The 21,324-nt window shown below is 41.9% G+C and overlaps 2 protein-coding genes across 3 annotated transcripts; both read left to right on the forward strand.

Moving 5' to 3' along the window:
• The first annotated feature begins 1,347 nt into the window (after positions 1-1,347).
• On the forward strand, positions 1,348-8,980 carry kifc1 (kinesin family member C1). The gene is made up of 17 exons (XM_034892151.1): positions 1,348-1,445; positions 2,474-2,560; positions 3,088-3,187; positions 3,445-3,498; positions 3,825-3,866; positions 4,109-4,307; positions 4,408-4,573; positions 4,805-4,972; positions 5,194-5,307; positions 5,545-5,631; positions 5,764-5,961; positions 6,734-6,898; positions 7,032-7,170; positions 7,324-7,463; positions 7,627-7,700; positions 7,978-8,053; positions 8,417-8,980. Exons 2-17 carry the CDS (start codon positions 2,477-2,479, stop codon positions 8,459-8,461), a joined length of 1,851 nt encoding a protein of 616 aa, XP_034748042.1. The 5' UTR covers positions 1,348-1,445; positions 2,474-2,476; the 3' UTR covers positions 8,462-8,980.
• A 632-nt stretch (positions 8,981-9,612) lies between these two features.
• On the forward strand, positions 9,613-19,128 carry zbtb22b (zinc finger and BTB domain containing 22b). Of its 2 annotated transcripts, none has more exons than XM_034892147.1 (5): positions 9,613-9,852; positions 11,416-11,646; positions 14,689-15,468; positions 15,860-16,138; positions 17,199-19,128. In XM_034892147.1, exons 2-5 carry the CDS (start codon positions 11,416-11,418, stop codon positions 18,297-18,299), a joined length of 2,391 nt encoding a protein of 796 aa, XP_034748038.1. In that variant the 5' UTR covers positions 9,613-9,852; the 3' UTR covers positions 18,300-19,128. The 2 variants fall into 2 exon arrangements, with proteins under 2 accessions (XP_034748038.1, XP_034748039.1); XM_034892148.1 differs by having other exon boundaries at positions 11,422-11,646.
• Positions 19,129-21,324: the final 2,196 nt, after the last annotated feature.

Consider the following 21,324-nt stretch of genomic DNA (forward strand, 5'->3'; position numbering starts at 1 on the left):
GGAAAAAACACAATTGTCAGATTTCTTTTTCTTTTTTTTAATCAAGACTGTTTGGTACTAAAAGGTATGTATATTTATGCTTTTTCTTTACTGATTTGATCAAATCAGAGGCCCAAGTTGTGTCCGCTTTCTTTTTTTTTGAGTATCAGCGTATTCCCTGTTAGAACTGACACACAAGGTGAGAAAACATTTTCTCTCAACAGGTTATAACATGGTTACAGCCGTGTGGTTCGGTCAGTTCAACAGCCAGGGGATCAGTGGAGAACGTTTGAAAACCAAATTTCTGATATAGAAACTTTGAAACCAAGTCAAATATGACTGAGGACAACAGGAGGGTTAACAATGTAATGGGATCCAAGACAAGACAATAACTTGTCACATTCCACTTTTAGTCCTACTGCAATACATCAACCAACGTGTCCCTGAGCAAGACACTTAACCCCTGCATGGCTGCTCCAGAGGCGTGTGACCTCTGACATATATATATATATCTGACAGGTATTGTCGCATTGGATAAAAGTGTCAGCTACATGACATATGGTACACTAACTTCCACAGTTGAAGTTAATGTTTGGACAAGTGAAATTGTGCTGTAAAACAGAAAGAAATTGAGCTTTTTTTTGGCCTACCAAACAGTGAACCACTAGGTTTGTTATGAAGAAGAGATGCAGTACATGTGTCTCAGTTTAGCAGAAACATTGTGTTGTTGTGAAACATTTTAACAGGTTAGAGGGATTGCTAATCATCAACACTGTGCTAGTGTAGATCATCATCTCCTGTAACAGTAACACAAAATATCTGATCAAAGCCTCTGGAGGTAATATATTTTCTTTCATGTGGTTTATGTAAAAGCAAATGAACTGCAGATAATTTACAGTCCTAGAAAGCCAGTAAAGAAATGACATAAACACTACAGCAAGCCGGTATTGTACACAAACACACACACACACATACATATACTGTACTTTTTTGATGTTTATATATGGGGTTTGCTTATAAGCCCCACATATAAACATCAAAAAAGTCTATTCAAAGTGAAAAATAAAAAGCCAGAACAGTAGTTATGTCAAAACGTTTGTTTTAGGAATATGGTGTAAATAAAAGATGGAAGACTACAAAATTCAATTAATTAAATGATTCAATAATATAAATTCTATAGAAGAAGAATGACTAGTGAATCTTATTTCATTAGTGACGTAGCTACAGTGTAGCAAGACAACATCGACTACAATCTAGAATAGCTGCTGTACGTGTATCCCGCCCAAGCGGGACACTCCGTACGCCATTCCAAGCACACATAAAGACGGAGGCGGAGTCTACGCTGGCTCAACCAATCACGGTAGCTTGTCCGAAGCGACAGCCCTAAACAGTTCAATTTCAAAATTCAAACGGCCGGAGAAAGAGGATTGGAGACATCTTTTTGCTAAAACTCAACTTACGTTAAGGTAAATGTTTTGATAATTTTTAGCAAATTATTTCGGTTTTCTTGTTTTTTAAAGGGGGGTTGAAAAACTCCACAAAGTAACGATACAAAAACGATAGTTCCTGTAGTTTAACGTAAGTATTTACCTTTTGTGCTCAAGCTAACGGCAACCATCAACCTAGTTAGCTATCGTTAGTGCTAATGACCTCTTACTGTCTATGATAACGTGAACGTTGGTTTGTCAGTGTTAGCTACATGGCAAACGGTAACGTTAATCCAGTCGAAGCTAAAATACGCTCATATATGACTCATTTTGTATTTGAGTCGACAGATATTAAATGTTCATATTTCAGCAGAACAAATGTAAAATAACGCTAAACGTCACGGTTAACGTGAGCTAACTAGCCTTTTGTAAACTCACGCAACCTATCCCTCATTCCCACTGGGAGTGTTCCACAGATACAGTAACGTTGATGGTTGTGGTTCTAGTTTTTCCTGCGTCGTTGTGTTTCCTTGTTTCCTGGCGGCTGTTTCTCAAAAGCAGAATTTATAAATCCAGGATAACCGATAAAGGGAGGCTTGACCTAGCTAGTTAAGATAGTCTAGTCTAAGAAATGCACAGACACCTTCATTTGTAAGTATTTTTTGTTAAATAAATCCTATACGCATTTTTGGTTAGAGCTTCGTTTTACTTGACAATATGGGCTCGACTAGCTCTTTTTTTGGTTGTCCAAATAGTGGAGATGGGCGTATTCGAGACGCTCTAAAGCTTGTTTTACTTGTTTTACTCCAGTAAACGCATAGTCTTTAGGTGTTGGAAAGGTGTTGTTTTTTTTTTTTTTTTTTTTAAATCATGGATGAGTGCAGTGTCCCTAATTCCCACTATGGCCACACCAAGATCTGCCAATTTACGATTGGTTGGGGTTTGGCATTTGACCTCGGGTGGTTAATGGTAATAGTACAAATGGGGGTTACTAATTTGGGACACTAAACTGCATGTTTACTGTAATAGTTTGTTTTTGATCATGTTTACCTCTTAACCCCCAACAGATCATGTCCCGCTTGCCAGTTAGTGCAAGCAAGAGGACTCTTTCCAGCAGCAGCTCAGAGAATGGCCAAGACTTTGGGCCTGCTCAGGTTTGTACTACAATTCATCTACATTGTTTCTTTCTCTGGTCAGTTTTAGTCTGCTGCTAAACCTCCAAGATGCTCTGCATGTGGCACTGCAAAGTAACCTATTAACCAGCTCATACAGCTCCGTCACACAGATGTTGGCCTATCACATTTCCACAAACACTCTTAACAGTAAAGTGGAGTGAAGCCAGATGTAATGTAATTGTGCTGTGCACTGTAAAGGCCTGTAAACACTTACACAAACATTAACAATGTAATAAAGAAGGATAAGTCCTTATTGTGACAGTGTCACAAGGTGTTGATTAAAACTAAACTACATTATCAGCTCTTTTGGTGCTGTATCAGGGTGCATTCAGTTGTCAAGCATTCGTGTTGTTGCGTCTATAATGGGAATCATCAATAGAGCCTATATAATAGGCTTGATAAAAGTTCTGTGTCCCTTTAAATAAAAAGTAGATTATAGTTACAGCCCCAAAAGTTGAAATATTGCAATAGTTTTATGCTGGTGTTTTGTATGTGTGTGTTTGCAGAAGAAGATGTGTAAGGACCGAGAGACCGTGAAACCACGTTCAGCAGCTACAATCATCGGTGGCAGGCGGCCCGCTGTTGGACCAACCAAGGCGCCTATTTGTAAGTTGCTAGCTCTAACCTTTTAGAAAAGGAAAAAAAATCTATTTACAAAAGTCACAATGTAACAGTACAAATGAAATAAGGATCTATTCTTAAAAAAGTCTAATCAAGCACATCAACTCTTGTTTGTCTTGTTTCTTTCTTTCTTTTAAGCTAGTGCATTTTTTTTTTTTTTTTTACTGTATAGTTTTTACTGACTGATTGTTTATGTTCAGACAACATCTATACCTCTCTTTCTCTCTTTGTTCCTCACACAGCTAGGCCGGTCAGAGCTGGAGTAGCTGCCACTGTGGCTGTTGGTCCCTCCAGAGGTAAGAGGAGAAGTCTGATTTAGTGATGGACAAAAGTACATAAGCTGCATTCATATGTCAGGATTTCAGGGAATGGGCATTTCTTGAGCAGTTTATTTGGGGTATTACGTTTTAATTTTATTGATCCCCAGTAGGGAAATTACACTTTACACTATGTTAGAAATCACTACACATGCCAATATAGACAAAATAGTTGTAGGAAAGTGCAGAAGTGCTTTGGACGTATCATAAGGACAGGGATTTTACCAATAGATTCTGTTGTCGCATGAATGATTTTGACATGGTTTCTCATGTATTGTTTATTTACTATGTTCCTGTTCCATTAGGCGTCCTGAAACAAACAGTTGCATCCACTATCCCAAAAGCAGGTGAGAAATCAATTTCACAAGGTTTTTGTTCCTTAGTTAATTATGACCCTTTAAAGTGATTTACTGTTTGCCAAGGCTCGACCACCATTCATGTTATATTTTTAACATCTGTGCTTTTTCCGATGCGGCATTTCAACATGTCTTATGTGGGAAAACGTGTATGTAGAAAAGGCTTGTTCTGTAGTGGCCTGAAAGGAAAACATGGGAAGACTCACACTTGTTAATGATGCTGTCGTATACAGGTGGGGCTGGCGCCAGCAAACGTCCACCATGGGACCTGAAGGGCAAGGTCAGCGACATGGAGGGCAAGGTCCGGAACTTCCAGACCAAGATCAAGTCTGTAAACCAGGAGAATGAAGTTCTCAAAGATACAGTGGTCCAGGCCCACACAAAAGTGTCTGAAATGGAAAAAAGTCTTACGAGGCAGAGGAACCAGATAAGGTACAAGGACATTTTCATTTGGATAAACTTCATCAAATTGTAGTGTTCCTGATTTGACATTGGAACCATGTTAAATGTCGGTTCTTTTCTGTGATTTCAGTGAGTATGAGAAGGAGCTGCAGGCATTGTTGGGAGTGAGGGAAGAGTTGAAGAAAGTGTCTGGAGATAAAAGCCTTCTTGAAAAGGAGCTCTCCAACTTGGAGGGAAAGTACAAGGTCATGGAGACTCTCCGAGACAGCCAGGAGACAGAGCTGCAAGCTCTCAAGGTATAAAGTCTGCTGCTGGAATAGACACTAAAACTGGTTATTTTGGGCGTGTGGTATCAGAAGATGAAGAAGACATACCTTTTTATTAATCCTGCTAGAAGATATTAAAACTGGGTATTTAAAAACCAAAAAGGACTTTTACTTTCCCAAAATCCAATCAAGCAGTTATATGGCCATATTTTGCAACCGACAAGATTTAGCTGTATCTTTTCTTCTCTCTTTCCTGTCCAGATGAAGCTTTCAGTGCAGGAGTCGGCTCTGGCCCGCCTGCAGACGACCCTCACAAACACAGAGGAAGAGGTCTCCCTTCTCAAAGACACGGTGGTCCAGCAGAAAGACGAGCTTCATGCTGGGGAGATGGAGCGCAGGAGGCTCCACAATACCATCCAGGAGCTTAAGGCAAGTTACAATGTGGCGTAACAGCTCAACACAGCCCAGTATTCAAAGAAAACTCTTCTTTGACTTATTTTTGCACTTTGTGTTGTTGGCACTAGACAGCTAAATCCTCCTCCTGACGCAAACAGCCTAACAAATGTCACTCCTCTCGTTGACGATTAATTTGTCAAACTGATTTAATTTGACCATCTGACTAATTCAGCAGACATTCTGTTTTCATGCAGGGCAATATCAGGGTCTTTTGCAGAGTGCGCCCACTGGTGGATGGAGGCCTCAGCAAACACATTCAGCTCCCGGTCAGTGACAACACGACAATAACACTGGCCAAAACAGAGGAGGTGAGAATCCTGTCCACATATCACATCTATGAATAAATTCATGTTAGTGGTTTAAGTCACAATCTTAAAAATCTCTTGTTTGTTGTTGTTCTCTTTGGAAGCATCTTTGGCAATAAGTGGTACTTGTGGTTGTTTTTGGATCTTAGTTTTGTTTTTTTGGAACTCTGCACTAGACTTTTGGGATTTTTTACAGGATTGTCACAAAAATGTCTCTTTCCTCCCTTTTCTTCTTATTAGTCTCACACAGGCAAAACGTCTGATACTCAGAAGAATTACAATTTCAATTTTGACCGGGTGTTTGGCCCCCAGGCTTCACAACAAGAGGTAAACAACATGTATTAAGATGTCTGATGTATAAAAGAGTGGATAAATATTATTTTAACATAAGACACACATGACGAATTTGTGGCTGTAATTAAAAATCGAATTCATGGTGATTTTCTGAAATTGTTTTAGGTCTTTGAAGAGATCTCACTACTGGTGCAGTCAGCTTTGGATGGCTATAATGTCTGCTGCTTTGCCTATGGCCAGACCGGAAGTGGGAAGACGTACACCATGGAGGGAAGCGAGTATGATGATTACAGGGGTGTCATTCCCAGAGCAGTGAAGCAAATCTTCCGAGCAGCAGAGAAACTGGAAGCACAAGGCTGGGAGGTAATGCTGATCGTAGTATTCAAGATGAACTTTTTTCTCCTTTGCCACTTTAAAGCAGCAGTACAGCAACAACCATGACACATCACCTTTTAAATTGATATGCCTCCGAAACCGTTCAGGTGCTGATTTACATATATAGTTGTTACAGAGCAACATTTTCATTTTGTGGCGTGTTTGTGACCGCCAGATGAATGTAAGTCCAACATTAATTTTCCTTTTAACTCTGTTTTTGGTTTCAACACCTCCCGTATTGAAATATCATCTCTTTAGCTGTTAAATGCTCCACAATGTATGTTAGCTAGCCAGTTTATATCTGCACTTGGGTGATGAAAAGGTAGTGTACAGCGAGTTTTTAGAGATTTTTCTCTGAAAACTTCCTTCTAATGTGGCTCAAAGCGTCGCTATAAGAGCCCTCAGAGTACACAAAAACAGTGAATTTGTGGCCGGGCAATGATTATTCTCTGTAGGTTCATCAGTATGAGCGACCATGTCACAATACACAGAGAGAAGCTCCCCGAGAGAATTTCACACTAGTGTGATTTCCCCTGGAGCACATCATCTCATCGCTGTAGATTTGTTCTGTGTGCCACTGCTGATGCCAGCCACCAAAAAACCAAAGGTAGTCTGTACGTTTAACTCTACAAACGTAAATCTCTAATTTGCACTCAGGGGCCGTGGCATGCAGTGTTTGTATCTGTGGAGCAGATCCAGTATGACTAGGAAAAGTGAACAGTTATTATTGAAGGTTGTAACCATTTCTGTTTTTTCTCAGTTTACCTTCACAGCAAGCTTTGTTGAAATTTACAACGAGACCCTGCGAGACCTCCTCTTCACCGGCAAGGCCAGCAAGAGGCCCGAGCACGAGATCCGAAAGTCGACAAACAACGAGGTGACCATCACCAACCTCACCTACGAAAAGGTCTCCAACGAGGATCAGGTACGTAGATCAGTCGCTTAAGTTACTTTACTAAAATACTCAAGTATAATGTATACCAGTTAACGATGTACGTGCCATGTTTATACATTCTACTTCACAATAAATAATCTATACCATCCCTTCCACCTGCCAGGTTCTCGGCCTGATTATGTTGGCCAATAAAAATCGCTCCACAGCCCAGACTGCCCAGAATGACCGCTCATCTCGCTCCCATTCAGTCTTTCAGCTGGACATCGAGGGAGTGAATGTTGGCCGGGATGTCAAATGCAAGTGTGAGTAAAATCTCGCTAATTATGCCAAAATCAGAAATGTGGTTTCACATAATGTGCTCTTTTTTTTCAGATTATTTTATTGTATGTTTTTAATGTAGTGTAAACCTGTTTTTTATTGTATTAAAGATGTAATTTTTGTTTTTGTGTGCATAGCCACTTTGTGCCTAGTGGACTTGGCTGGCAGTGAGAGAATGCTGAAGAGTCAGTCTCAGGGCGAGCGTTTTAAAGAGATGACGGCAATCAACGGCTCCCTGTCCAACCTGGGCATCGTCATCAGCGCGCTGGCCAACAAGGTCTGTCAGCAGCAGCCCGACTGGAAAACAGCAGTGCTGAGTTCAGAGGCGCTGCAGCCTCTGAGTCTGTGTAGCCTAAGATATTTGGCTTATTTACATGGTACACAATGCTAAACATGAATTATTTTGTTTGTGACATAAATTGAATTTGTTTGGGTTCCAGGAGAGCTACGTTCCGTACAGGAACTCAAAGCTTACCTACCTTCTGCAGGGCTGCCTGGGTGGCAACAGCAAAACGTGAGTTCTTCGTCCACGTAGCTTTGAGATTTCAGTAGATGCTGTGTTATCCTTTTCTTCACATAAAGCAGTGTTTTTCTCAAATTCAGAAGCTAATTAAAAGTAATCTCAGCTGCCATATTATAGCTGGATATCTTCCAAATCAGGGCAGACAAGTCACACTCTGTTAGCTTTTCACTGGTTCTTCTTACCCAGAGGAACTTGGCCTTTAGGTAAGGAGGGCTTTATAACTTCTTCTTTTACTATTGGTTATTGGATTTGTTTTTCCTCGTTCCAGACTCATGTTTGTGAACATCGCCCCAGAGCCGGACAGCTTTGGGGAAACCCTCAACTCCCTGAGGTTTGCCAGCAAGGTCAGTTGCATCTACGGTCATTTAATGTTCTTTCTTGCTGAGACAGCTGGTATATGATGACAAAAGTACATTGAGAACATGATGTGAAATTGGAGATAAAGTGAACTACACCAAAACGTTATTATGTTACTGTATTAGCCAGGAAAGGAAAGAGAGCTGTTTAAGATGCATTGTAATTCTTCCTGCTTCTGGATCAAAAATGCCCCATCCAGCCATGTTAAACCTTTTATTTTTTATCAAAATGACTACTAAAATGCTTTAACACTGAATATGTCACCGTATTAAACAATCTGAATGTAGCATCTCACTGTACCAACTTGGATTTTTGACATTTGATGTTTTTTGTTTCCTCTGTCTTTACAGGTGAACGACTGTGTAATTGGGACCGCGAGTGCCAACAGAAAGTAGACACTAGATGGTGCTTAAAAAACTTTGATTTTTAGCCTCACAGTCACATTTTAAAGTGCTTATATTATGCTTTTCCCCATTATTTTATTGTGTTGTATATCTCTTTGTGCGTGTTTTTATAAATTGAAAAAGCCTAAAGTCACCCTCAAAAGGCCTTACCATCTCCATTAGAAAACACTGTTCAACATCTGCTCCAAACAGCGCTGTTGTAATCCAGCCTTTACTTCTGTGACGAACGTGCGTCACTTTGTAACACACATTATAATGCTCGTCTATCTTATACTCTGCTTCTGACTGGCTAGTAGTCCTTACCTAGCTAATGCGCATTTGAGACAACCAAAAACAACGGAGTAGATGTGCGATGCCTCACTCTGTAGCTAAAACAGAGAGCTAAACACACAGGGTGAAAAGAGGAGCTGCAGCAATGTGTAGTACAACAATATACTGTTTTTATGAAAAATGTAATATAAATGTAAACCTTTTGTGGTACCACCTCTAAATTTCCTTGCCTTTTGACTTGCATGTTTTTTCTATCTAATCTCTGGCCCAACAAGAGGTAATAAAGACTAGATGAACTTCTATTTCCTCTGTGTGTTTATTTCAAACAATCCATTGCAAACATCGAATTGGCAAATCTTGTATTCTACTGAAACGTTTTCCCAAACCAAACTGTTTTGGATTGTGTGTTACTGAAGACCTCTGATATTGGTAGTTTGAGAGGTCTGTTACAGTTAGGTGCCTTCATTGCATTGCAGTTATGACATGGCAACCCTGGAGGACAAACTATAAGATCAAATGAGGTTGGTTCTATACGATGCATTTCTAAGACTTCATGTTGAAGTGGCCATGGATGGATGTTCAGTGCTTAACCAGCATGGCGGTCTCATTAGCCAACATTGGCTCCAGTCGCAGGTTGTATATATTGGATGATGTAATGATAGATAGAGGTCATGATTATTTTTCTTTCTAGTTTTACTTTACAGTAGTTTTAAAGACTGCATGTAAGTAGATGAAGAAAATCATGGGAATTAATGTTGGGAATTATGCAGCATATGTTCTGAGATAACTAAGGCAAGAAAATAATTTATTTTAAATCAATCTGGTTTAATATTGTAAGTAATACCACCCTGTATTAAAATAATACAATGCTGTTTTTAAGAGTTTATTTCATTGTGTTTTATTTATTTATGTCGGCCAAAGTCTGGCTCGTGTGTCTGGAATCCTTTTAAAGGCGACGCGTCGCTGTCTGCCGCTGCAGAGCACATCAGATGGGGAGAACATTTTCCTAAAGATGGTCCCCAGACTTAAGGACCTGCACAAACTGGCAGGACCCACTGCCGCCAGCTCGGACCGAGACTGTTCTTCTGAAGGCTGCAGTGTCAACTAAAGCGGTGAGTTTAACGCCCGCGGAGGCTCATGTGTTGTTTTTGTGTAGCCAGCCGTCTGAGCTAGCTAGCAGGCTAACATCACATATGTAACGGTACGGTTGGAGTCTGATCTCTGACGGACTCTTCCTGTCTGCGGTCTGAAAGCCGAACACAACCACCAGAGACATTTTCACAACAACGCCACTTTGAATTTACCATCATGGGCTTTCCCAACTAAGTGTGTTTGTGCTCCAGCTGTTGATTATTTTCATGCACTTATACAACACAGCAAGCGAGTCGAAGTGGTGGTGGGGGGGGGCTTACCTGTTAAGTATTTACGTAATATCTTTTTGTTGACTGTAAAGTACAAAATGACATCTGAGCTTTTAATAACTATGATTATGTTGCCAAAGAGAAATCCGTTCACGTGTCATTTGAGTGCAGGGGCAGCCTGATATGACCCACTCGGCGCGTGACATACGAACATATGTGATGCATAGGACTAGAATTGCCAAACGTAGACGGTACTGTGCAGCTGTTGGCGAACGTGCAGCAGAGGCGGGCTGCACAAAGACACGGTGTGACTGAGATCTAGCAACGACACTTCAAATGGACACTTGCTGTCAGCTGTCTAGTTCTTGACTCTCAAGTAGGACTCATTTGCAGTGCATTCTGGGTAATTTAAGAGTCTCCTCTAGTTATCAAAATCGACTGCTTCCTTTATTGGCAGCTGTTCCCTTTGCATTTACCATCTTATGCTACATACTATGTGATACTGGATAAAAATGTGATTACACACTTTATTTCAATATTAGTCTTGGGGTCCTTGTATTATTTGAGTATAAGTCAGGGTGGCAGGTAAGAACTTTTAGTACTTAATTTGGATAGTTTGAGGAGTTGAATGAACTGGTACATTTTTTTATTGCGTGGTGAGATCAGAATTACAGTTTCATGTTTTGTTTAAAGTTGTCTAGCCTGAAAAAATCCAACTTGGACATATCCTGATTTGGATGAACTACTGAGAGGGGATTTGATTCGCCATCAGTTTGCCAGCTAAAGCTAACCTGCTGTTACAGCCCAGCATTAAACTATCTTCATGACACCATACCTTGTAGAGAAAGGCGTTGATACAACATCATGGGTGTATGGTTGTATTATACATACTGAGAGGCGTTTCTAAAATGTTGTTATATGATTACATTAAAACACTATAACAGCTCCACAAACTATAGCCTCCAAAATGATTATAAACTCTGGGAAACTAAGTTGAACCTTTTTCTCCATTTTGTGATGTTTCATAGTATAAACAATGATTGACATAGATTGATCAAGGAAATAATTGACAGTAGTAATCAATAATAAAATAAGTTGCAGCAGTAATAAACACCTCCTATAAATCGTGTAAAAACAAAAACTACCTACTTTAATAAACTGCGTTTCTTGCTTGCTGTATTTTAGGATTTTTAAAATACCCTGAAGTCACGAAGCACGTGCTAAGTAAATATTAGTACTTGACAATTGTAAAAAAAAAAAAAAACTACTTAAACTGTCAAAACTGGGAGTCATGGAAGTGTTTCTACCACCTAGATGCAGTCCCTGCCCATGGAAGTGGGAAGCAGCAGTAGCTCTGCTCCCAGCGACACATCTGGCCCGGCGGTGCAGGTGTGCTTCCCCGGCGCTCAGGCCTCGGTGCTGGACAGCCTCAACCGGCAGAGGGAAGATGGCCGGCTATGCGATCTCTCCATCCACGTCCAGGGACAAGTGTTCAAGGCCCACCGCTGCGTCCTCGCCGCCTCCTCACCCTACTTCCATGACCAGGTGGGAGTGTTACGCTGCTGATGTTTTCTAATCAGCATGAGCACTTAAAAAAAGCTACATGGAGTCATATTCGCTCATTTCTGATGTGGACCGTGTAAGAAATGTTAAAACCAGATTAAGAGGTGTGCAAACCGCTTCTACATGCAATTTGTATTTGAGAAATGATATTAAGCTGTGCAGCAGCTGGCTCAATTTTAGGACCTATGACACTTTGGTTTAGCCAGACCGAGCATAGAAGATTTTGAGACACAATAATGGACGTGACAGTGGGATTTAATGGCAAGGCAAGGCAGCTTTTATTTGTATAGCACATTTCAGCAACAGGGCAATTCAAAGTGCAAACAAAATCAGTTAAAAAATACAAAAAACAGATAAAACACAAGCATTAACAGTTAAAATAAAACATTAAGACAGATAAAACCCTAACCCACTTGAGACACCTTCACACTAGTCAATGTTAGTGCTACTCTTCGTGATCACCGTCAGTGTCACTACCCTTCATGAGTCTATTTCTAGAGACGTGACCTTTCGTCTCCTTGGACTCTTCTTCACACTAATTGAGCCAATCTAGTGCTGCCTTTCCTGTCTACTTAACAACCGTCTCTGCGCGAAATTCAGATCTTGAGACACTACACAGTCACACTTTTTCTTTACTGTGTTACCTTTCGAGTCTCACTTTCTCTGTATTACACAACCTTTATGCTTATAGGTTTTCCTCAACAAAAGTCATCATAAGAAATTAAACATTAAAGAAATGAACATCATCATTTAAGGAATGGCAACATTGAAAAGAAAGGTCTTCAGCCTTGATTTAAAAGAAGTGAGAGTAGCAGCAGATCTGCAAGTTTCTGGGAGTTGGTTCCAGATATGAGGAATAAACAGTTAAAAATAAAAACATAAAGACAGATAAAACCCTAACCAACTTGAGACCACCTTCACACTAATTAGTCAATGTTAGTGCTACCTTTCGTGATCACCCTCAGTGTCACTACCCTTCACGACTCTATTTTTAGAGACGTGGCCTTCGTCTCCTTGGACTCTTCTTCACACTAATTAACCCAATCTAGTGCTGCCTTTCCTGTCTATTTTCAACACTACACATTCACACTTTTTCTTTTAAGTGTTACCTTATCAGAGCTCTTTCCCTGTATTACACAACCTTTATGCTTATTCCTTTTTCTCAACAAAATTCATCATAAGAAATTAAACATTAAAGAAATGAACATCATCATTTAAAGAAAGAAAACATCAAAGAGAAAAGTCTTCAGCCTTGATTTAAAAGAACTGAGAGTAGCAGCGGATCTGCAGGTTTCTGGGAGTTTATTCCAGATATGAGGAGCATAGAAACTGAACGCTGCTTCACCTTGTTTAGTTCTGACTCTGGGGACAGAAAGTAGACCTGTCCCAGATGACCTGAGAGGTCTGGGGGGTTCATAGTGTAGTAGCAGATCAGAAATGTATGTTGGTCCTAAACCATTAAGTGATTTATAAACTAACAAAAGTACTTTGAAATCAATTCTTTACGGCACAGGAAGCCAGTGTAAGGACTTAGGAACTGGAGTGATGTGATCCAGTCTCTTGGTTTTAGTGAGGACTGGAGGGATGTGATCCAGTCTCGTGGTCTTAGTGAGGACTGGAGTGATGTGATCCAGTCTCTTGGTCTTAGTGAGGACTGGAGTGATGTGATCCAGTGTCTTGGTCTTAGTGAGGACTGGAGTGATGTGATCCAGTCTCTTGGTCTTAGTGAGGACTGGAGTGATGTGATCCAGTGTCTTGGTTTTAGTGGGGACTGGAGTGATGTGATCCAGTCTCTTGGTCTTAGTGAGGACCAGAGCTGCAGCGTTCTGAATCAGCTGCAGCTGTCTGATTGATTTTTTTTAGTGAGACCTGTAAAGACACCGTTACAGTAGTCAAGTCTACTGAAGATGAAAGCATGCACAAGTTTGTCCAAGTCCTGTTGACACATAAGTCCTTTAACCCTTGATATATTCTTAAGGCGATAGTAGGCTGACTTTGTAATTGTCTAAATGTGGGTGTTAAAATTCAGGCCCGAGTCCATGACTACACCAAGATTTCTGGCTTTGTCTGTTGTTTGTAACATTGTTGTTTGAAGCTGAGCGCAGACTTTTAATTGTTCCCCTTTTGCTTGAAAAACAACCACCTCAGTTTTTCAATGGGACTTAGTTGGCTTGATTAGTCTTTGTGAGTCAACACACTTCACTCGGTATTTAATGAAACCAAGATGGGTTGGAAAAACTAGGGAAAGTGAAGCCTTTAAAACCGCATTTAACACATTTCTGACATGAGGTTTATACTAGATCTACAAGATCTACATTGTATGTCTCGTTAAGAGGAGTTAATATACATTTTAAATTAGGGCTGCAACAAATGATTGTTTTCATAGTTGATTAATCCGTTTAATATTTATATTAGTTGTTTGGTCAATAAAATGGTGAAAAATGTGGATCAGTGTGTCTTAAAAGCCCAAGATGACGTCCCTAAATGTCTTGTCCAAAACTCAAACATATTCAGTTTACTGTCACAGAGGAGACAATAAAACTAGAAAATATTCACATTTAAGAAGCTGCAATTAAAGATCTTTTACTTTTGTCTTTAAAAATGACTCAAACCGACTAATTGATTATAAAAATAGTCGCCGATTAATTTAAAAATTGACAACTAATTGATTAAGCAATTAATTTTTGCAGCTATGTTGTAAATTATGGTCATAAGTGCTTTAATGCTGCAAAACGCAGATGTGCACGAGACACCAAATCTGTGTGAAATGGGTTTAAAATGATCTGCTGAAAAAGAAAATGAATGAAGAGCATAATCTGAAAGATATGAAGAGTCATTTAGATAAATCCGATAAAAGCACAAATTTACCAGGGTTTGGATTGTGACCAGTAGGTTTTTTTCTACCATAAGTGGGTTTAAGAAATAAGAGACAGAGACATGGAGAGAGTGGGGGGGAGAGTCAGGACAAACCATTGATAAATTGAGACATTCACCATTGGGATGTATCATTGTGTCCATCCCCAGGTACTACTGAAGAACATGTCCACAGTCTCCATCCCGGCGGTAATGGACCCGCTGGCCTTCGAGAGCGTGCTGAGCTGCGCCTACACCGGCCAGCTCCGGATGCTGCGCGAGGACATCGTCAACTACCTCACGGTGGGCAGCGTCCTGCAGATGTGGCACATCGTGGACAAATGCACCGAGCTGCTGAGGGAGGGCCGGGCTGCAGCGGGAGGAGGGAGCAGTGGAGGAGGCGGTGGTGGTGGCGGCGGCGGCGACAGCGTCCAAGATGGTGCCAGTGTTGGAAGAAGTGGAGGCTCAGCTAACCTCGGATGCAGCAGCAGCAATGTTGACGGTGCGGCAGGCGGTGTTAACGGAGCTGGAAGTGATGGTGATGGGGGTGTCGGAGGTGGTCAATCCCAGGTGGTGGGGTCCGACGAGCCCCAGTGCGCCCCCCAACCCCCCAGCCGCCCCTCGGTGAGCGAGAGCCAGTCTCCCAGCAGCACCAACTACTTCAGCCCCAGGGACGGGAGCGGCTTTGGAGGAAGCGGTGCGGCCGCGGCGGGGGCTTCAGTAGACGGGGGCGGGGCTAGCAACACCCCCAGCTACTGCACCCCATCAGGAGGGGAGGAAGCCTTCCTCATTGAGGAAGAGGAGGAGGAAGTAGAGGAGGAAGAGGAGGAGGTGCTGTACCACCAGAGGAAGAGAGGAAGAGGAGGAGGGAGCGGGAGGAGGAAGAAAATGAGCTCAGTGTCAGAGCAGGAAGTCGGGGTCAGCGACAGCTTTGGCGTGTCTTCCTATCAGGTGGGAGCCACTTACACGTTTTATATCCATGAACCTGCCGTTATTTCAAAGACCAACTTTTGTTTTTATATTTTATATATTTTTTCCTGTCAATAATTGATGAACAGTATTTTCATCAGCATTGTTTCTTATGGCCCCACAGTCCTAAAGCAACTTCCTAAAGATGAAAATCGCTGTGTTTTGTCTTTTTTTTACCAATTGGCAACATAAAAACCCTAAAGTAAAAGGAGATTAGGTATTATTTAGACATAGGTTCTTTATTGTTTAGATTTTAAGCCAGCAGGAGCTCTGTTTTAACACAAGGAAGTTTTAAATTACAAGTTTTCACAGACAACAAAGACCAGATAACCCTCATTTACTGAACTATAACGTAAAATGTCTCATTTGAAAGGACGGGGAGGACTCAGCGTTGCCGCTGCTGAAGCGTCCCACCTACAGCCAGCCCAGCATCATGCCGCGTAAACAGTGGGTGGTGGTGAAAACCGAACGCATGGAGGACGACGACCTCATCGTCGTGTCCGGGGACGAGGGAGGAGAAGACGAGGAGGACGAGGATGAGAGGGAGATGGAGCTGGCCAGAGAGAGGGAGAGAAGCGACTTCAACATCTCCAACGTTAGGAGCCTCTCAGGCGATCTGGGGGGCAGAGCTGAGAGCGACATGGACTCACAGGTGAGCTGAAACCTGTTTTATAGCAACAATGTGTTGGGTTTTCATATGATTATCACATCTTTCTACAGTAAATATTCAGATAGCAGAAGTTTTGGTTGTTGAAAAATGAGACCGAGCCGCGGCAAACAGATCCTGTGTGTTTTCATACCACCACCGAGGGGCGCTAGTGTTGCATCAGTTTGAATTGTACAAATAGTTTGAAACCGTTTGTTTCTTAACCCTCCTGTTGTCCTTGGGCCAAATTCAACCCCTTAAAAAATGTCTATATCTGAAATAATATGGGTTTCTTTTTAACCAAATTACCATCAAAATAGATTCCATACAACGCTCTTTGCAAATACAAATGATCACTTTCATTTCTGATGATACTCCTCTGTACATTCTTTTATGGGGGTTATTTTGTGCAGCTGTTTTGCGCTCCCTCTTGCTTTAAAGGTGCTCCTGATTCGGCCAATAGTGGGTGGCCCCACCTCCTGTACATAAGGAGGCTGGGAGACCTCTCCCTGTCAGACTGAAGCAGCCCTCGCACTAGTGGGTCTGTTTCTGTCGCTTTCTTTCTGTTGTTTTAATTCTTTTGAGGTTGAGGTCTGGTAGTCTGGTTTTTGCGGCTTCGTTGCTTTGTTGGAAGTTCTGGGCCCAACGGCCCTTTGTGAGTTGTCCCAGGCCTTTTCCCTTCTTTTAATTTTTTTATTTATATGGCCAGACCACCGGAGTCCCACAGTTTTGGTTACATTTTCAGTAGTTATTTTATGTGAAAATTTTTTATTTGAACTAATCCTTGGGAATGGTGTCCTTTTAAAATGTTGACGGTAATAGTTGTTGACTTGAGTTTTTCTGGTGTGGCTTGTTAAAGCAGCATATAAGACTTGCACGGCCCATTGTCTCTCCAACATGCAGGTTTTGAGGACTTTGTGCGGTTCTATAGAGACCTCTGTGGAAAATCATTGAATTTTTTTTCTAAATTGCGAGTTAGAAATTTTGCAAATTTTCCTGATGTGGCAGAATCCCAGCATTTTGCATTAATCCCAGATGTAATACCATCTTCTCTGTCTGTCTCTAGGTGGACTACTGCCATTCTTCAGAAGACTACCTCAAGTTTGAAGGCAGTCTAATGGACCAGACTTTAGCCCAGCACCTTCATGACAGTGCAGCAGGTCAGAGCCAGAGTGCTAACCGGGCTGTTTCAGCGCTGCTGGGCCAGGTCCAGTCTGCAGCCTCTGCCCGGGCCCAGCTCTTCCCCCTGGACATGCAGGGGAACCAGATCCTCCTCTACAGCCAGGCATCCGGACTCTCTCTAGACAACAACTCCCCTTCCCTGGGGATGGCAGGCGCCATGATGGGAGGGGCCTCTTTCAAAGGTCCCAGTCTGGAGCACGGTGCGGTCCACCTGTCGGTCCAGGGCGGCATGGGAGCTGACGGCATGGACGGTGGGGGGGTTGGAGGTGGGAGTGGGGGCGGCAACGGCATTGGGGGTTCTGGGAAAGTGTTCATGTGCCACTGTGGGAAGACCTTTACCCACAAGAGCATGAGGGACCGCCACATTAACATGCATCTAGACCTGAGGCCTTTCCACTGCCCCGTCTGCGCCAAGAAGTTCAAGATGAAGCATCACCTCACAGAGCACATGAAGACGCACACGGGCCTCAAGCCGTACGACTGCCTAGGCTGCGGCAAGAAGTTCATGTGGCGCGACAGCTTCATGAGGCACCGCTCGCACTGTGAGAGGCGCAGCGGGCTGGGAGAGAGCGGAGAAGGCGGGAGCAGCGGCGAGGGAGGGAGAAGAGGAGGAGGTGAGGATGGGCCTGATTTGATCTCCTCGCCTCACCTCCTCCTGTCTGCAGGTGAGGGAGGACAGGGCAGTATTATGGGCGGAGGAGCGAGAGGAGGAGTGTCAGTTTCTTCTCCACACCTTTCCGGCGCCGTTATGTCGCCGCAACACGCCGGCGTCTCAGCCACGGGAAGTAGCAGCAGCAGTAACAGTGTGATTAACAGCAGCAGCGTTGCTATGAGCAACAGCATGGCTGCCGCAGGGGCGCTTCTAGGGGTCGTCTCCCAGAGTCCCGGTCAGGGATCTGGGATGTTTTCTGGTCTAGGTTTAGGTCGAAGTGTGTGTGAGGAAGACGTGTGTGAAGTCAATGCCAATGATAGTAGCGTGACTTAAACCAGACGTGTGTGTTATGTCCAACGGGTGCCTCTGTCTCAGCAAACAGTCGTGTTTCTCGTGCTGCTGTTTTTACAATAAATTAAACTTGGAAGAAGCTCTTCTGAAACACTTGTAACTGCCAACACTCAGAATTTCAAGCAGGAAGTGCGTACTTTGTCAAGAGTGGGGGGGGGGAAGGCAAAGCTCCCGTTGGATACGCACGCTGAAGAAGTGTTCAATAGAAAAAAGGGTTCTTAAAGTCGTGAGGTCATGCTGATGCCATCTCCAATTATCCATAAATGTTTTGGAAACTTGCCTCCGAAAAGTGGCCTCATTGAAAAACATTGACCTTTGGTCTCAGTGAGTAAGCTATCGTTTTACAGTATCCGAGATGTTATAGTTGAGGTTCTAGTTTTTGGTTTTGTGGGAGACTTATATGCGTGTTGAGAGGAAACCCAAAACCAAGAGACAGCGCTTCACCAACTGTTGCTTTCTGTGACAACATTATAGTATCAGTGGAGTAAAAAAAAAAATGGCTGTTCTAAATTGCTGTGATTTTCTGCAGTATTGAATTGTAATGTATCACTGTCATGTGATTATAAAAACACAAATCTGCAAGAGAAAATGTACTCAACACATAATTCATAGTCCAATTTAAGATGAATCTGAAGTTGCAGATTTGCGTTTCTCTTTCTTCCTTACAGAGGCCAGCTGTAGTGAAACTTTTCCTCAGTGTCCCGCATAACAGACGCACTTTCAGCACTGCCATGTTGGTTTTAGACGGTACTACGGTGCCTGAAGCCCGAGCTGGATTATTACAGTAAAGGCACAATCATTTATCCTCATCCTCCAGATTTTTACCAGACAGGAACAAGTTTAGTCTTTTTGCTGCTTATTTAAAAGGTCCAATATGTATATTTAATCAAAAAAAATACCCAAATATGTCGTCAGATATTGAGGAAACATTTGAAATACTAGCTACAACTCTGTCAAAAGTGCTAAAGGCAGTACTTTCGTCTTTTTACATGATTTCTTTTGGGCTGTGTCTTGTTCTGCTTATTTTGACACCGGGGTTGCCAGACATGAAACAAACAGCGGGCTGCAGCAACTAAACATGCTGTAGTTAGGTTCATTAACAAACTAAACTAAACTAAAAGAAAACCTAGGTGTTTTCTAACCGGTTGAATGACTAGAGACGTTTAAAACACGTGTAAATATTGGAGATGCATTAGAGATGATGACAGCTTAGAGCCCAAAAGGATGCTAATTTTCCTCCTTAACAGGTAAGCATAGAACTTTATTAATTTCTAGTAGGCATGAGCATTTTCTGTTATTTAAACATTCCCGTGCTCACATTAAATTATTTAGAGTAGCGTAAGTCGAACTAGGAGGCTAGTTACTGCCAAAAAATGAGACACCAGGTGAAAGACTGGTGCTAGCTAATACCGCCATGCTAACTGCTAACGTTAGCTAGAGCACTAAGCTCCACGAGGTCGCGGTTTTGTCGGCGGTTGTTGTTGTCACGTTTAGCCGATAACAGGTGACTGTTAGCCGGGTAAGTAATGTCTGGTAATGCGACACTAGGGTCAGCGACATTGTGTGGTGTTGGGTTTAACGTTTGCCACCTGGCAGAGCCCGTGAACTTCGACTCAGGGGACCCGGGTCAATGTGGACTGCACTAACCATTTTTAAACGCTAGATGTCAGTATTACATATTGGACCTTTTGTTGAAGTAGCAAAATATGAAATTGTCAATCTATTTTCCAATATCGTCCATCCCTACACACTACCTGTAACTGATTAACTGCAGAACTTCCCCCATGGAGCCTTTAAAGCAGCAGGTGATTGATTAGTCCTTTAAAGCAGAAGAAGCCCCCGATGCGTTCAGTTTTGCTGCTGTTACCTGCTTTCACTTTCTTGTTATTCAGAGTTCTCGTGCTTTGAGAAATATATTATAACTGTAAATATATAGAAATATGTGTCCTTTAATCATCAGACTTAAAACAAATACTAACTTTTAATACTGATGCGTTTGCTGCCATTTGATCTGCTTTGGAAAGAGTTAGCCAGTTGTAGAGAAAGTGTTCAGCACTACGTCCCCCAAACAACATAACACTGTAACCTCAGTGAGTCTCCTCGATAACAATGGTGGTTTTATCTATAAGCTATACGGTGTATAGTGTGTTTACAAGTGTACCTCCTCTGAACGGTTGAATGAGTAGAAGTTATGGGCCACAATGAAAAGAAAATTTCTCAGTAGCTGTTATGCATACAGTCAGATACTTGTTTTATTTCTTTTACTTACCAAAATGTTATGAAAAGAGACACATTTAAATTTTTTGTGGAATTATTTGTCTTTGGATTCAATTTTTTTTTCTTCCACCGGTAGATTTTTCTTAATGCAATCATTTTCAAAGCATCATCGAGTCACGCAGGTCCTCGCCTCCCAAAAGTTTGTAAATGTTGAGAGACATGTTTCTTCATTGAAATCAAAGAAAAACAGTGTTTCCCTCTCTGTCTACATTAATCAGCGGCGGTGGTTTTGGCCTCACACCTGTTACTGTTTTGGTCCCAGATGTAAATGCGTCAGTAGTACTTTAGTTTGAAACATTGGCTGAAGATAAATCTAGGTTTTCTGAGACGTCCAGATCGATAGATGAAGATTTCAGGTAGATTTAAGGTCAGCGGTGTTGTGATTTTACTTTTTGGAACGGTCTGATTCCAGGAAAATGGCCAAGTAAATATCTGACTTGTCAACCGTCCTGAAAACTGTATTATCAGTAGGACGACGGTCATTATTTTTGACATGTTTTAAACAATTCATTGTATAGTCGTGTTAATCATAATAATAATCATAATCCTAGCCGTGTTGTTACCACTGCTCCATTATTTTTTGGGGAAAGGCTGACTTGAAGATAATTTGAGGGTCTTGTGGAAATTCCGGACTTGAAGTTCTTTGTTGTTCTCTCACAATATTACAAACTTGCTCTCAATATGCCAAATTGAATATTTGTCCACTTTGAGCCAGACAGGAATGTTACGT

This window comes from Etheostoma cragini, chromosome 14 (genome assembly GCF_013103735.1).
Source record: "Etheostoma cragini isolate CJK2018 chromosome 14, CSU_Ecrag_1.0, whole genome shotgun sequence".
Classification (NCBI taxonomy): domain Eukaryota; kingdom Metazoa; phylum Chordata; class Actinopteri; order Perciformes; family Percidae; genus Etheostoma; species Etheostoma cragini.

Excerpts from the sequence above, each read along its gene's own strand:
- kifc1 (XM_034892151.1), top strand. The coding sequence starts at position 2,477 with ATGTCCCGCTTGCCAGTTAGTGCAAGCAAGAGGACTCTTTCCAGCAGC. Across the intron at positions 3,188-3,444 it reads ACCAACCAAGGCGCCTATTT|CTAGGCCGGTCAGAGCTGGA; the intron begins GTAAGTTGCTAG and ends TTCCTCACACAG. Across the intron at positions 5,308-5,544 it reads CACTGGCCAAAACAGAGGAG|TCTCACACAGGCAAAACGTC; the intron begins GTGAGAATCCTG and ends TCTTCTTATTAG.
- zbtb22b (XM_034892147.1), top strand. The coding sequence starts at position 11,416 with ATGCAGTCCCTGCCCATGGAAGTGGGAAGCAGCAGTAGCTCTGCTCCC. Across the intron at positions 11,647-14,688 it reads CACCCTACTTCCATGACCAG|GTACTACTGAAGAACATGTC; the intron begins GTGGGAGTGTTA and ends GTCCATCCCCAG. Across the intron at positions 16,139-17,198 it reads AGAGCGACATGGACTCACAG|GTGGACTACTGCCATTCTTC; the intron begins GTGAGCTGAAAC and ends GTCTGTCTCTAG.